Source organism: Sebastes umbrosus, chromosome 1, assembly GCF_015220745.1.
Source record: "Sebastes umbrosus isolate fSebUmb1 chromosome 1, fSebUmb1.pri, whole genome shotgun sequence".
Classification (NCBI taxonomy): Eukaryota; Metazoa; Chordata; class Actinopteri; order Perciformes; family Sebastidae; genus Sebastes; species Sebastes umbrosus.
Window position 1 is genome coordinate 31,989,390 of NC_051269.1, and position 16,227 is coordinate 32,005,616.

At 39.8% G+C, this 16,227-nt stretch overlaps 1 protein-coding gene across 1 annotated transcript; it reads right to left on the reverse strand.

Moving 5' to 3' along the window:
* Positions 1–1,822: 1,822 nt before the first annotated feature.
* Positions 1,823–15,718, reverse strand: tgm2b (transglutaminase 2b). Its single transcript, XM_037784591.1, has 13 exons — positions 15,580–15,718; positions 11,706–11,885; positions 9,865–10,083; positions 8,256–8,374; positions 7,019–7,147; positions 6,681–6,858; positions 6,377–6,509; positions 6,101–6,204; positions 5,756–5,995; positions 4,510–4,785; positions 4,265–4,422; positions 3,077–3,213; positions 1,823–2,336 (listed from the first exon to the last, which is right to left on the reverse strand). Exons 1-13 carry the CDS (start codon positions 15,587–15,589, stop codon positions 2,186–2,188), a joined length of 2,034 nt encoding a protein of 677 aa, XP_037640519.1. The 5' UTR covers positions 15,590–15,718; the 3' UTR covers positions 1,823–2,185.
* Positions 15,719–16,227: the final 509 nt, after the last annotated feature.

The window sequence follows — 16,227 nt, forward strand, 5'->3', positions numbered from 1 at the left end:
AGTGTTGTATTTTATTACTGTTATACTGGACATGTTAGTGAGAGCCATAGAGGGAATCTGGTTTGTAGATCCTTATGTGTCCTTAATTTGAACTGTGAGGTAAAAATCCCACATTATGGTGGTTAACTCTAAGGAACGATTCATGGGGTTAGTGGATAACGCTTAAAACAAAGTAGTTTTTCAGCATAAAAAAATGATGTTTGTTAGGCTACATGTACGTGTTTTAGTCAGTTGACAACTTATTTTACGAAGTTGATCAAAATAACATTGTCTTAACTTGCAAATATATTAATTTTGAATAAATATTTCTGCGTCCATTTAACAAAAGGAAAGTTAGTGTAACTTGCATATCTATTGAGTTTCAACTCTACATCATTTCAAAGCTAAGGACATGCCTGAATTCATGTTTTGCTGCCAGACCGCATGTTGTTGATGGGAGGACAAGAGACATTTTCTGCGTACCTGCCAAACATAGTTTGAAGTGTAAATTACCTACTGTAGGATGGTAAAAGGTTAGGTAATTCAGTTGTGTGTATTGTACTCCTTTCACACCACTACACATCCTGTTCTGTGTTGCAGCAAGCTACTGTGCCACACAAACAAAACCTCCTACAGAAGAAGCTCTCCAGCTTTGTTTTTAACACTTGTAATTACTGTTCATGGCCAGAAGAGGGCAGCACATCCTCTTACTTCAGGGTAACTAATCACACACATGCATACTTGTACTGTATGCCCATAAACACGCCTGTAATTATGGTATAAATATATTCTTTCAAAGAATTGGGCCAGCATTATATGAATTGTACAGAGTAGCACTGCAGCTTGCCATGAACAAGACAGATTACCTAACGGCATCCACAGGCTTTTCAAATGATGAGTATCCAAGGTACAAGAGGAGAAGACGTAAACTCTGAGGTGGAAATATGTTTGAAATTAATACTATATGTCGTTACTATACCTAGAGGCGGATTAAGATGGTCAGATGGCCCCTATAAGCTACTCTTACTCATGCTTTAATGTTACCAGAAAAAAAGTATTTTAGTGCCATGTGTAAAAGCATGCTGGGAATATTACCACACGAACACACTCGGGAAGCACTGGCATATACACACACACATGGAGACAGCCTTTAATCTAAACCTTGAAATATCTAGTCAATTTGTTCTTTCAGCCGTTGTGCTTTCCGATTTTGTGCTCCGTGATCATATTTTCATTTTACCGCTATTCTGTCCAGTAGGGACGTATTACTTGAAAACCAAATTGACCTTATGAACCTGGTCACATCATGTGTTTTTAATGTTTCTTATGTGCCAACAGCGGTAACATTTTTTAACACAGTACATTTAAATAATCTGGCCAATCTGGGGCCCTTGCAAACCTGGGGCCCCTTAGGCTGCAGCCTAGGCCAGCGTGTGCGTTAATCCACCCCAGACTATAAACATACTGTATGTGTAGTGGTATGTGGTGAAACACTAAGACCAGCACGTTTGCTGTAGGTGGAGACATTCTCCATATTTTGCTACTGAACAATTTCGACTTTTAGGGTTGTTGGACTACAGCTATCACTGCTGTCTAACTTGATCTCTTCAGTAAATAATATACTCAGGATTGAACAACTTCACAAACACTGCGGCAGATGCCTCATCATCGTTACTGTAGGTAGAACGTGCAAAAGGTAGATTGTCGCACTAAGTGAAAATAAAAACTCTAAACACATTGCATTTGTGCTCTCAGTCGAACACATTTTGTCCAACAAGGTCAAAGAGAGTGTGAAGACAGACTGACTGTTGACTGGTTGAAACATTCTCACAAAACAATGAGACATGAGTAACAACTCTTTTAATTGTAGCACTGAAAAAGTATAAAAAATAGTACATAGTACTTAAAATGCTAATCGTCACTTCAGATCACAGCACATATTCAGTTAAAAGTTTTGCATGCATAGATTTGATTAGCCTCAATGAGTATAAAGCGTTCACATTTACATATCTATGGCTCTGAATAAAAACAGATATACATGAAGCAATATGAATATCTAAAGTATTTGAACAGAAAAAGCCTTTTATGTATTAAACACTGTGCAAAAGAGCGTGCATTCGCTAATCTTTAGATGGCTAAACAGTTAACAGTTCTGACAAAAGAGTAACAGTACTGCCGTCAAATGGACCGTGAAGACTAAAAGGCTTTATTTTCCAATGATAACATTTCTGTAGCCCTTGACGTGACACAACTTGTTGCTGTCGAAGTCGACCACCAGCTTCCTCAGCCCGGAGTGGGTGGGAGTGAAGTAAATTTTCACCTTGGCGTCTTCCCCAGGTCCCACTGAAGAGCTCAGTCTGAAGGATAAATATTTAAATATTAAGTTTGGGACACACACCAGGAGGGATTTATCACAGCCCTCTGATTGCATAAATATTTAGATGATTTATTAGCACTGAAATAAGACTCATGACAGTTTTGACTATTTATGGAGACAATGCGAATGGAGCTGCAGTGTTTGACCTCAGCAGAGGACTAAATAAAAGAAGTATGCTTTTATAGCTTTGGCCATTAACAATAGCACAGACCATGAAAATGCATCATGCAGACACATCATGCATTACTCGTGCAGTCAGGATTAAAGTAATTAATCAGCTTCTCCTTACTTTACTCACTGAATGAGATCAAAAGTATACAAATAAAATCATAGAGAGATTATTGTTGAGCAATAACAAGCGATCTCACTACTATTTCATTGCATTCTGTCTAAATCTCATGTCTGCTCCAGTAAACCCCATGGGCTGTATTTTTTCTTGGTGCGGCATCCAGCCACACATCTGGATGCCGCACCAAGACCGAGGCAACCAAACATGAGACAGAATAACACATATCTCAGAGTTTGGAAGTCAAATGGGGAGGAAACATTTCCAATACACACATCTGATGATTTTTAAAGGCCAAAAGAAGCCCATATATAATCTCATTGTGAAAAGGGCAGAATACATGGTGAGCTAGTTTATTGCTCTACAGGTCAGTTGGTGATGTGTGGGAGTAAAGAGTAATAATTTCTAGCTGGATAAGAAGGGACTCATACAACCTCTCAGAGATGACCTGTCCCGCGGTGAGGTTGGCCCCCTCGATGCTGAAGCAGCAGTTCTCCAGCGGCTCTGGCAGAGGGTTTTTGAGGGTGATCTCTGCAGCCAGCTTCCGATTCTCCTTCGGTTCACCCAGGATCTGCAGAGCACACAGTCACATCCAGGTGTTAGTTAATCCTCACAGTGAGGAGTACAATACAGTTTTGTTTGGGCCAAGCTTTGTTAATATGTACTGTGGGAACAGGTGATCCAATACTGTAATCCTGTACTGATGTGACTGTGGTATGATAGAGCTTGTATGGTGTGGTATGGCTGATACTAAGCTTTTAAGATCATCCTCAGACTTGGCCCTTGATATGGTTTTAGTGATTCTTTCACTTAATTTCCATATCGTGATAATAGCGTGTTAACACAAATTTGTTTTAACGCCACTAATTTCTTTAACACATTAACACAATCTAATATTTTTAGGTTGTAGCTCATCTTTAAAGCTAGAGTAAAGATACTGGCACCATATGAAACTAGAAAACCTGAGGAATCCATTGGTACAAAGCATGTCATTTAGCTTGTTGTAAAAGTAAAGCTCCAAATTTACGCTAAATTTTGGCGAGGAAAAACTGTCATGGCCATTTTCAAAGGGCTCCTTTGACCTCTGATCTCAAGATATGTGAATGAAAATGGGTTCTATGGGTACCCACGAGTCTCCCCTTTGCAGATATGTATCATATGAAACTAAAAACCTTAAGGAATCCATTGGTATAAACCATGGCATACTAACTTGAGACAGACATACCCACATGATAATCACATGCAGTTTGGGGCAAGTCATAGTCAAGTCAACACACTGACACACTGACAGCTGTCGTTGCCTGTTGGGCTGTCTTATGATTTAAGCATATATTTTATGCTAAATGCAGTACCTGTGAGGGTTTCTGGACAATATTTGTCATTGTTTTGTGTTGTTAATTGATTTTCAATAATAAATACATACATACATTTGCATAAAGCAGCATATTTTTCCACTACCATGTTGATAAGAGTATTAAATACTCGACATCTCCCTCTAAGGTACATTTTGAACGGATTTTTTTCTCAACTGACAGCCCTAGACATTACATATGAAATCTTTTGGCATCATTAGTACAAGTTGTCCCACGTCTGTATCTCTAGTTGGAGGTCATTGTACTCACTCTGACTTTGATTTCAGGATCGTCCAGCACAATGTTTCTCACTGCCAGCATTGCATCTTTGTTGGAGTCAATCAACAGCGCTGCCAGACGGATCAAGTTGTCCTCAGTGAGACGGTCGCCGTACTTAGAGTAGTTCAGCCTCAGTGGAACTCTCCTCTCTGGAAGAACACATTCAATATATTCAATATCCAAAGAGAAAAGTCAAGCATATAAAAATGTAAACGCCACATGGCGACTCAGCTCACCTGCTCCCGGTGAGAGTTCAACATTGAGCAGATCTTTAAATCCACAGTTCTTCCCCATAACCCCGCTGTAGGACACGGCGCAGGATCCAAACACCAGGCGGCACTTCTTCTCGCTCTGCGTGTTGTTCGTGACCACAGCGAACACGTCAAAGTCGCAGCCCTTCCTCATGTCTGGTGTGACCTTGATAGTGAGGTGTAAGCCTTGATTTTCCTGCTGCTGGAGCAGCTTGTTTTGGTGGTTAGCCTTCTTGAACGCATCCCGCTCTTCATCAGAGCCTGGAAACATGGAAGCAACAAAATCATACATTGAATAGTCTCAAATTTGACATGTTTTTGCCATCCAAAATAGTCAATTTCTATATATTTAACATGACAAATTGCCTGTGTAAGTAAAGGAGCCTAAACCTGACCTTCTAAAACAACTACATTAAGAGTAACACAAGTGCTGACAGCAACACAGTAAGTGCTGAATGCCTCTTTAGGGACATTTTGACTTTGTAATTTTTAATTTTTCGATCATGTTGTCTGTGTTAATGCATATGGCTTACATTTTGGCAAGAGTGTGAGTGTTATTTAATTTTGTAAGTTAAAGCTCAGCTCCTTTAATAGGTCTATAATAAACTGCATAGCCAAAATACAGACACTCAGACCCTTAAGGACAAAAATGTCCCCATCGAAACCCACTAAAACCACAAATTTTGAATTAATATTTAATAGTTATGAAGTTGATTAAAAGATTTAACTCAGTGAAAGTGGAAAATAATATTAATACATAATCTTATGGCAGTTTTTGACACAGACATTTTTGTCCTATAAGGACATCAGGGCAACTTCTTTAAAGTGAGACACAGGGTTAAGGTCATGTTTAAGGTGTCTTCTAATATCAGAATCAGAAATAGTTTTTTGATTCCCATGGGGAAATTGGGACGTTACAGTTGCTCTTATATAAAATCACAGAAATATAAGAAAATAGAAATTAAGGGGTATGTAAATTATGTACATAATGCTACAATATACAGTATAACACAATATATGTAGAGGAATATAAATAAATAATAAAAATAAGAATAAGAAATTAGAAATATAAGAAACATGTACAAATATGTGCATCATATACATACAATATATACCACAGTTTAAATAAGCAAATAAAAAATCCTGAGAAGTGTAACGCTGTTTATGGTGAGGAGCAACTCTGGTGTTTAATTTATCTACATGTATCATTATGTGCAGCAGTGCTCTCTACCTTCAGGGTACTTGTAGAGATGAGTGATGTCCTCTCTGGCGTCACTTCCAACGCTCTTCGTGCTGATCTTCTGGCCCACCGCCGTAGTGTTGGTGACTTTCGATGTGCTGCCGTCTTTTTTCCTCATGGTGGTGATGACGTCAGCGTTGACCTCAGCGAAAACAAACGGGGCGTCGTACTTGGACGTGAGCTCGCCCTCTTTGATGGCTCTGACGGGGACAGGGCCGCAGCAGTACACTCCTAAGGGAAGTGGGAAACAAAGAAACAAAGATCCACCTTGGTGAGGATTTGCCTCGATCAAATAAGGCCTCATGTGTTCACCGAAGTGTGCGCTGTGTTCGTTACCTTCACTTTTCTCCTGAGGCGTTGGGTCACTGGCCTGCCAGCCGTTAAAATCAGATTTGAAGTCAGGCCTGCTCATCCAGTTCTCCACCCAGCAGTGATAATTCCTACAGATACAACACACACCATCAGCTGTATGCCTACACTTTTGACTGTTTTAATAAAGCAGACTGTTCTCATATACCTTTATATATATATATATACCTATACCTACAAAAAGTAATGCACTGTAATTTTTTTCTCAGAAGTATTACATACATCAAAAATATGAGTTTTTACCAGATCATTTCTCTGGACTTAATGAGTTTTCCATCCTCATCGATGTATTGTTGAATCACCAGGTCGCTGTTGTTGTCGTGGGCAGACAGGTAGTTGGTGACGACTCGGCAGGGGATGCCAAGGGCTCTGGAAACTAACAGGGTGTAAAAGCAACTTACATGAGTACTGTGATACTAAGAGGAAGAGCAAAATGTATATCACCATAGCTGTATGAGTACATATATGGTGTTATGATGTGTGTCTGAGACTAAGCATGTGTGTTTTCTAGTGATAGGCCACCGAGCTCCACTGCGTCCTATCTTACTTGAACAGGCCACTGCAGCAAACACCCAGCACTGTCCGAAGCGAACGGGCTGACACGCTTGTTTGTCCCAGTTGCGCAGAATCTCCACACTGCCCTTCCAGGACAAGGGGCTGACGCCTCCTTCATAGCCATCCGTCCATTTTCCCAGCACCAACCCTTTGTCATCATTACAGTTCACCTAACAGACAAAGGAAAGGAGTGTAAAACAGTTATTTGACATATGAAATCCAAGGTTTTTTATGTTTAGTTTGAAAATACATAATTGGTATCGCACACACACAAACTTATCTTTGCAAATGATAACAGTAAAGGAGGATGGAGATGTGAATATGACTCACCATAGCACTAAGCACTCTGGAAATATAGATGGGATTTCTCCTCCCTGAGCAGTCTTTGCCAGGATTTCTCAGACATTTGGGATTCGTATCCAGAATCCTCAGACAGATGTCAAGGATTCCACTTTCAAACTGTACAGAAAAACACAAGTATTAGTGCTGATTAGCTGTTTGTCACTGATACAAGTATAGACTGCTGCAGGGATGACGTGTTTTTGTAGGCCAAACAGGAATTTAGCATCGCCCTGGTTCCCTCAACAAAAAGCCAATGGGATTTTTCCATTGGATTTTGGATCATTGCAGAAAATAAGCTCTGTTGCAAAATAATAGATAGATTCAGCAAGATAATCTTCACAAATCAACACCAATTTTATGATTTTTGAAGCGTAAATGCAATCGCCAGAAGTAAAAAGCTAACGTTAGGCTTAGGGATGACCCGAATGCTTTGAAGCTTCGGCCATTGCCATGGTAATCAACCTCCAAATCAGTATTTGAATGCTTTGTTTGTTGTTATATAGTTAGATAGATAGATAGATAGATAGATAGATAGAAGTATGTAATAATAAAGTATAAATCCCAAAATAGCCCAAGAAATGGTATTCAGGACAGCCCTAGTTAGGCTATAAACAAACTACACCCCGGTGACATGACTTCACGTCACCACCACTAAGCTAAAGGCGGATTAGAGTTTGGCGTGATGACTTAGTAGTCTCATTTAGCCACTTGTTAGCAACCGCCTTTTTTAAGATGCACAAAAGCTGGAGTGAGATATTTGCTGACGTATTGTGTTAACCATAGACCTTATTTCAGGCATCTCACTAAAAACCTATTAAAAAAAATTGACTTTGAGACATGTCCTTTTTGAAACAACAAAAAACAGGTGCAAACACACAGCGAGTTAGATGTGTAACTCTGCCATGCCGTAAAGCTCAATAGCTTCACAAGTAATGCCCCACTAATGCCAGACTAATCTAACTGCGTATCAGATATCAAATAAAAGGCTGGAAACACTAACACTGCTCTCACTTTATCAGATCCAGACTGTCCAGTGTCAGACATAAATATCTCAGTTAATTTCAGTGTCAAATGTTCAGAAATTCCTGCCTGCTTGCAGTGATGTAACACGTCATAAATCACTCGATAAGTGGGTCTTTTCCTGTTATCAGAATGAACTCCTTCACCACTCAGCGGGTGTAAGATGATGAAGTGAGGCTGGCGGTGGACGTGTTGGTGTTGGTACCTGGCCAAAGTTCCAGGCAGAAGGTATGGGATGTTTGTTGCTGCCTCGAAAGATGATTCCATCCTGAGATAAGACGTACTCTGCCAAATGCTGCTCATTGTCCATATATACTGCATCTCCTGTTGCCAAGAGACATCACAGAAAAAATACAGTGAATGTGCTGATACATGAACTCCTCAGTGGAACATGGCTGGTTTAGTATCGGTCATATATTCTCACCCTGCAGTTGATGGACTTTATTCAGAGCATTCTCATAACATGTTAAACTTCCACTTAACTTAAAGGAATAGTTTGTCATTTTGGGAAACAGGCTTATTCGCTCTCTTGCCAAGAGCTAAGAGAGAAGATCAATATCATTCTCATATCTGTCCATTCAAAACTAAACTATAGCCAGTTTAGCTTAGTACAAAGACTGGAAGCAGCCTGGCTCTGTCCAAAGGTAACAAAGTCAACCACAGACCACAATTGATGTTTTTTATACTTTAGTTTTTGTTTGGATTAAATAAACAAGATATAACATTTGTATTAGTTAACTTTTAGAGGTGCTAGTAGTAGGGGTGTGAAGTTTCATCACAATACAATTTTATATAGATTATTTGGACAACGATACAATATTTGCTGATATCATAAAATGATATCTGCCATATCCTGATGAGCCACAGGCTCACCTGCGCTGTTCAGAGTCAACTGGCTCAGGTGAGCTCAATCAGCACATAATCAGGGCTCCTATAACTAGGAGGGGAAGAGGAAGAACATTTCTCTGTTTGTGCTGCTACAAGCCAGACCTGTTCCCCTGTCTTCATTCAGTGCATCTAAAATACACCATTCGATGATTTAAAGGGGAAACTCATTTAAAATAAATAATAATAATAATAAATAAATCACCTCACAAAAAGCAACTAAAATATGGTTTGACAGTTTCATTACTGGGTTCTGCCTGACATTTAAATGAAAAAACAATTTATTCTTTTAAATAAAAAGAATAAAGACCTCCAGCTGTTAACTATGAAGTGACACATTTCTCATGTTTAAACACTGTTTGAATGTTTAGGAAGGAAGTGCGCTTGGATGGAAATGGTGACAGAGAGACTCGCCATGGGAATTTCAAAATAAAGGCATACCTTAAAGATGACAATATATATCGATATTTTCACATTGCATTGATGATATTGGATTGTTGATCAATGAATCGATACATCAATCCATATCGATGTATCGTTACACCCCCAGCTGGTAGGCGGAGTTTATTACCCTCGGACAGAGCCAGGCTAGCTGTTTCTATTCTTTATGATAAGCTAAACTATCTGGCTGCTTGCTGCAGCCTTATATTTACCATAAATATATGAGAGTGGTACAGTATAGATCGGCAAAAGAAAAAAAAAAAACAATAATCATATCTCCCAAAATGTTGAAGTATTGCTTAAAAATCACATAATCATCAAACCAAACTACTACCATCCCCCTATATAATCTCTACAGCGCTGCTCCTGAATAGCTCCTGTCTTCCGCCCACTCTGGAATGAAACATGATCATCAAAGCACTTTGTAGCCTAAGATCGCTACACAAGATCCACTACACGACAGCTTGACGTATGGTCTGTTTACCCACCTGGGCACCAGGGGTTAAAGAGCAGGATGAACTCAATCCGTCCCGATTGCCCCAGGGTCAGGGTGTAGCGGCCGATGGGAGCGTCAGGGGCAGAGCAGATGGACAGGGCCGCCATGTCCCCGGGGGGGCTGATGACAGCAGCGCTCCAGCGGGAAGTGTCAATGTTGGCAGTCAGACCAAAGGAGGCCCTGGTGCCATACTGCTCAGAGGGTTGGGGACCTGAGTGGAACGGAGAATATGTTTAGAGCCCTGAGATTAAAAAGTTATGGGATCTTGGTGTGTCTGGGGAATGGAAACTCCCTGAGTAAATTTTCCATGTTTTCCCAACCCTGCTAAATTTAGTCCAAACATCTCTGGAATCTCGTCTCATGCATGAACAGCATAACTGTGTAATGGCTCCTAATTATGGCCACAATTGTTTGGGACTCAAGTCTCCCTCAGCGACCTCAGTTCATATTTGAATTCTGGTAAATTACGTAAAATCATCCGCGTTCCTTTCGGTCCAAACAGTCAGTTCCTTCACATCTTCCACCCGTTACAGCCAAATACACCAACAGCAAGCTGCTTCCTGCTCAATGGGTGGGATTCACAGTCCTTCTCCAATCCATTAAAACATACTTGACTTTCAAAGGTTGATAACGTTATCTATGATTATACACGTTTTCCTGTTGGCGAGCTACCCTTCCTGTTTTGGATTTGATGGCGAGTAACAGCTGTGTTATCACACTCTACATGAGAGGTTTATCCAAATATGAGCTGAGGAGAGGAGACAGAGTTTTTCAGGGTTTAAAGGGTTGACAGCAAACTTACGAGAATACAGTATCTGGGGCTCCCAACAATAACAGCAAAGTCCGTTAACACCCGCAGAACCATAAGGGAGGAGCTGAGGTTAACAATGGAAAGAACATCTTACAGCTACTGTACGTGTGCTCAAGCAGTTTCACTGAAAACTGATCGAGGAAAAATAACTTCCTTTTCCTTTCCACCAACGTTACAGCTCCTTTCCCCTCTCATATCTGAAATCACAATAGGTATATCAAAGACAATAACGTCTGCAGAAACACACAGGAGGTTCCAATGTGACCCTGACTTCCTTTAAATGAGAGGAAAGTGGAAGTTTTGGTCATTTACTGCACTTTTCCAAATGTCCTAATGCAGAAATAATAACAGGAACGTACATAAATGTCCGAACAAACACTGAAAATACTTGCATACAGTATGATACAGTTACTCATGGAAACATTGTATTCAGTAAGGCAAATTGGTTCTAAAATTCTCAGTGTACATGTTTAAAGGTACGGTTAGTTGATGAATTGTGACCATAAAACATTTGAATTGGAGCAAAAAATACACATTGGAAATGGAAAAAAAGGCAAAGGTACATAATTAATATAAGAGTAAAGGAACTTCTCATCTCATAAACCATTGCGATTGGCAACTCGACGCCTCTGGAAACTCCCGAAAAAACATTTAAACTAACCGTTGCCCATCTAAAATGAAGACCGATTCAGCAACTGCATGCCTTATTTCTCAAATGTTTTCAGAAACATATTTCAGTGAACTGTTTTTGTAATATAAGAGAAAGTTTCCAAACGGGCCGCCATGTTGGTCCGGCTTTAGAGGGAGGCCGGACTGCTAAATCTAAACCAAGTTGCCTTTCTTACTAGATTTAGCAACTCTTGGAGCTGGTGCTGCTAGCTGCTTCCATTGGAAAAGAGTTGGCAACACTGGGCTCGGTTTTTCGGTTGGATCATTTTAAAATCTCTTGCTAGTTTCTCAGCATTACCGACCCAACCTCTAGGAGAGATGTAAAAGTAAAGAGGTAAAAAAAGAAGTAGCACCTGTCTCTACGACGCAGTCCAGAGAGCTGACTCCTGGCTGGTAGGTCCCGGAGCGAAGGTACAGGCTGATGTTGAACGGTTGGCCTCTCCTCACGATCAGACGGTCTGCGCCGTTGAGATCGGTGCGATGGTCGAGGTTGTTGAACTCGCACTCCAGGTTCCAGCGATCGATGTCAAGAGCTTAAAGGAAGAGAGGGCATTGAAAAAGCTAGATAGAGAAACTTACCACATAGCCATATAAAAGAGGTATTTATGACATATATCTGAAATGTAGGGCTGCAACTTCGTCTTTAAATGTCTTGTTTTGTCCACAATTCAAAGATATTCAGTTTACTGTCATAGAAGAGTAAAAAAACCAGACAATATTCATATTTAAGAAGCTGGAATCAGAGAATTTTCACTTTTCTTTCTTAAAAAACTTTTCTTTCTTCCTATGCAAATAATTGAATAGTTGATAACTAATCAATTAATCGTTGCAGCTCCACTGAAATGTACAAAATAGATGCAGATTAATTATCATCTTAAAGACGAAGTATTTAAGTTACTCTTTTTTTAACAACACATAACAGACACATTTAAAAACTTGTGTTACTACGAGTAAATACATTATTTTTCCAAATGGTAGATACAGACTTTTTTTTAAAGAATGCTTGTAGTTTTCTACAACAGATGCATAAAATGGTACAAAGCAAATAAAGGATATTCTCTTTATATTCATTGAAATGTGTAGAACATACACATCTACTTTAAGCACTATTCTTGGATGTTATAATTTAATAGGAGGATAGTGTATATGTTTATGGAGCACATTAAATGCCACAACATAGTCTTGATGAAGTGCCAGTTGTAAAACATATAGCTGTGTGTAGCATGAGGGATGTTTAACAGCATTTACGAGGCCCAACAATTACAAATAACTTTTTTATGGTACACTTGTGGTGAATTAACCAGAAATCTGTGGTTCAACTAGAGTCTGGATTTCTTCATGTTGTGGCTATGCATGTGTTTTTCTACATCTTTCATGGCTACAGACTGACTTTTATAATCATTTTATTTTCCTGGGTAATTTAAAAAAAAAAGAGAAATGTTTGTAAATATTTACTATTTGATCCTCAAAGTCAAATTATATGTAATAAAACTCATGGACATTCAGTCATTTATGGTCATTTTGTTTCACTATGGGCTTTCTGTAAGGATTTAACAAGAGGTAAACACAGACAGAGAGTCACAGTCGCTCTTTGTGAAATGTGCAAACACACAACCACTCCTTCTCTCCAGGGCGCCTCGTGTGACTAAGAGAATCCCACCCTTTGATTTCCTGTCAGTAGGAAACCCCCTATATAATGCCTCCACGGTCCTCCTGCTCCGTGACATGTCAGGAGGTTAACCTCTTAACCATATATTACTCACTGGTGTTAAGAAACAGGTAGTGGTGTCAAGGCTACAGTAAACAAAGACTAAGCTTTAAAAGACTTCCTGCTGTTTTACATGAAGTCCATCAGTCCAGACTCCCCAGTGTGTCTCATAGCTTTAATGTTTTACTGATCTTGACCCTGGTTCAGCTCCTAATAGAAGACATGTTAGTGCAACTAATCGGGGCAAATGTCTTAAAGATGGCAACGCTGTGTATTCTGGGACAGCTGGAGAGAGGATTATGAGGGCTTTGCTGCTCAGCCTGTGCATACTCTCCTGTCATTTGATCTGTGCAAATATCAAATAAATATCAGCATTGCATCGGAGCACAGACGCTATGTAACAGTTTATTGAGGAGGAACCATCTGAAGAAAGAAATACTGTATCTCACTTGCAAGAAATTCAGATTTTTATTCCCTTGTTTTTTCCTTTTGAGGCGTTTTACTGTACAGACAGACACCTCAAGGCAAGCAAGTCAAATAAAACAGATGCTCAGCTTACAGAATGCGAAAACTATTACAAAGATTAATAACATGTGAACGTCCGAGACACGAAACCTTCAGAAACAACAGACTATAATGGTGCAACGGGAATACTGACGTCATGCTCTCTGTAGTGATTTTGTGGCTGCTTAACTGATATAAAAGAAAATTCATTTTGATTTGCTCCCAAACCACAGTGCAGCAGCATGTGGCGTTCAAGGTGAAGCAGCAGATGGTGTTCATGTGTGATGTAAAGCCAAACTGAATGCATTTTATTGCAGTTTTATTCTGTCGGGTTACATAACTCATAGCAGCAGAACAACGCTCTAATATAAAATGCACGGGCAGAGATTCCACAGCCTTGACCCTGCCCTCCTCACTAACCTTTACATACTGTACACGCCCACGCCTCAATTTACAAACCATGACCCACCACACACACACAGAGGGACTGTCTCAGTATGAGGCCAGCATACGCCTAATAAGGACATTAAAACAAGAACTAGCTGGTGTCAACTGAGTAGTCGCTGGTACAGTAAACACTATTTTAATCCTGGAAAAATAAATACGCTCCCATCAGGAGTGAAAGGAGTTTTCAGTCTCGCAGGTAACACCCACGCTGACTTCAGAGCTCCATCACAGACACTTTCAATTTCAAATAGATGCTTTGTGAACTTCCAACAGATGGAAAACCGGTGCAGGTTTCTTCTACCAGCAAATTCTGCAGTGTGGAAAGTTTTACTTGTATTTGCAGCCTATTTGTGTGTTGCACGTAGACGCTCCAATAGACATCTTACTAGGGCTGACCCGAATGCTTCGAAGTTTCAACCGTTGCCATGGTAATCGACCTCCAAATCAGTATTCGAATGCTTCGTTTAATATATAAGTGTAATAATAATGTATAAATCCCCAAATAGCCCATGAAATAAGAAATAATCTCACAACATTATCCATTATTTATATTCAACATTAATTATTATTAGTTATTCTCAGATGTATATTGCTGTTTGTTGTGTGTAGAGGTGCATGTGTGTGCAGTAGTGCGGCAGAGGCACTATCCCGAAGCTTTGAATACCTTTGAATATTTCTTACTGAAGCTTCGAAGCCCAAAAATGGTATTCGGGACAGCCCTAATCTTACATAATAAGATTACATATAGCAAATGCCAAAAGCATTTCTTCTCTGACTTCAGACTACAGCCTGCTCCAGTTCACGTGTTTCTTTTCTGTTAAATAAACACCTTATACTGTAGAAAGAATTTTTGGCATGCTACACATTGTGCCTACTCACACAGGTCAAAGACATATTTCAACCTTTAGAGGAGCAAACCTGTTGGTTTGATTACACTTTCGTGTTTGGGAAGTTTTGAATATCTTTGCAAGGTCTTATGTAGGTAAACTATTTGTAGGGTGTATGTGTGTGTGTGCCTGTAAAGACAGCCACAGCTGCTTTCAGCTGCTATTATAAGGGTCCCAGTAGGGCAGCAATCACCAGCTCAAACATAAAACAGATTTTTAGATGCATCGGTCTTCAGATCTCTGATGAATGAAGTCTGCTTGACAGAGATACTCCTGCAGCTTTTGAAACCAGCTGATCTGATGGTATGTGAAGGCTGTGGTATTTGTCACCTATCAGACATCATGTCTATATAGCATGCCATAGTGAAAGTTTGCCCTTTATTGTCATAAACTCCTCAGACAGTGAAAAAAACTGTACATCAAAATACACTGAGAGTGAGTTAAAGTTGCATTAACACAAACACCCATATTAGGAAATGTTGGGAAGAAAACTTCAAAGCAAAACCCTTAAAAATAAAATAAACATATACAGATTATGTCACTTCAAATCAACATTTGGCCTATTTATTTCAACCAACTACTACCCAACTATGTTATTAAATGGCAAATACTTATATCACCATTAGTTTATGACAGTTCTGCTAAAAAAAAGAAAGTAAAAGTATTGAGGGTGTAACTCACCTTGAGCCATGTCTGCTGCTGTGTTGTGTGTGTTCAGTGAATCTCCAGCTCAGAGGTGAATACTGCATCACTCCTCGCCTTTATCTGGCTACTATTTATACTGTATAGTCCCCCTCGTTCAGTCAGTCTGATGGTGGGCGTGACGCGACCCAAACAGATCGCACCCCTTTGCGCGTGTACTCACATGCACGTGAGCGCACACATGCGCGTCCTCTGGTGATTCATTGGCACAGATTGCAGTCGGTCCTGCGTGACGTCAGAACGGTGACCTTTTTTTTGTGCGTGGTTACCAAAGAAAAAGTAGTTCCACTGTTTGAACTTGTTGACCCTGTGCAGTGGAGCAGTGGAGCCAGAGGAAGAGTGCAAACTAAGGTGGGCTACAGACTGCACTAGTATTAATATAATGTTTATAATGATGAGAGAATGAAGGTAAAACAATGAACACATGGAACTAACATGGTAGCCTGTTGTTGGGTGCAGTTAATTATGGTTGAGCCAGTATAGCATACTGTTATTGGGCTAGTACAGGCATTTTGTGAGGAAAACAGTGTAAACATCACACAAATTTTAACAGAAAATCTGACAAATGTTTATGTATATAATGTAAAAAGTCCTAGATCTAGTGGTTGTCAAAGATTTTTTGCTTTC

Bases quoted from the DNA above. Each gene is read 5' to 3' on its own strand.
- tgm2b (XM_037784591.1), bottom strand. The intron at 10,084-11,705 runs GTGCTACTTCTT...CGTTCCACTCAG, and splicing joins GGACTGCGTCGTAGAGACAG to GTCCCCAACCCTCTGAGCAG. The intron at 6,859-7,018 runs GTGAGTCATATT...TTTGTCTGTTAG, and splicing joins CCAGAGTGCTTAGTGCTATG to GTGAACTGTAATGATGACAA.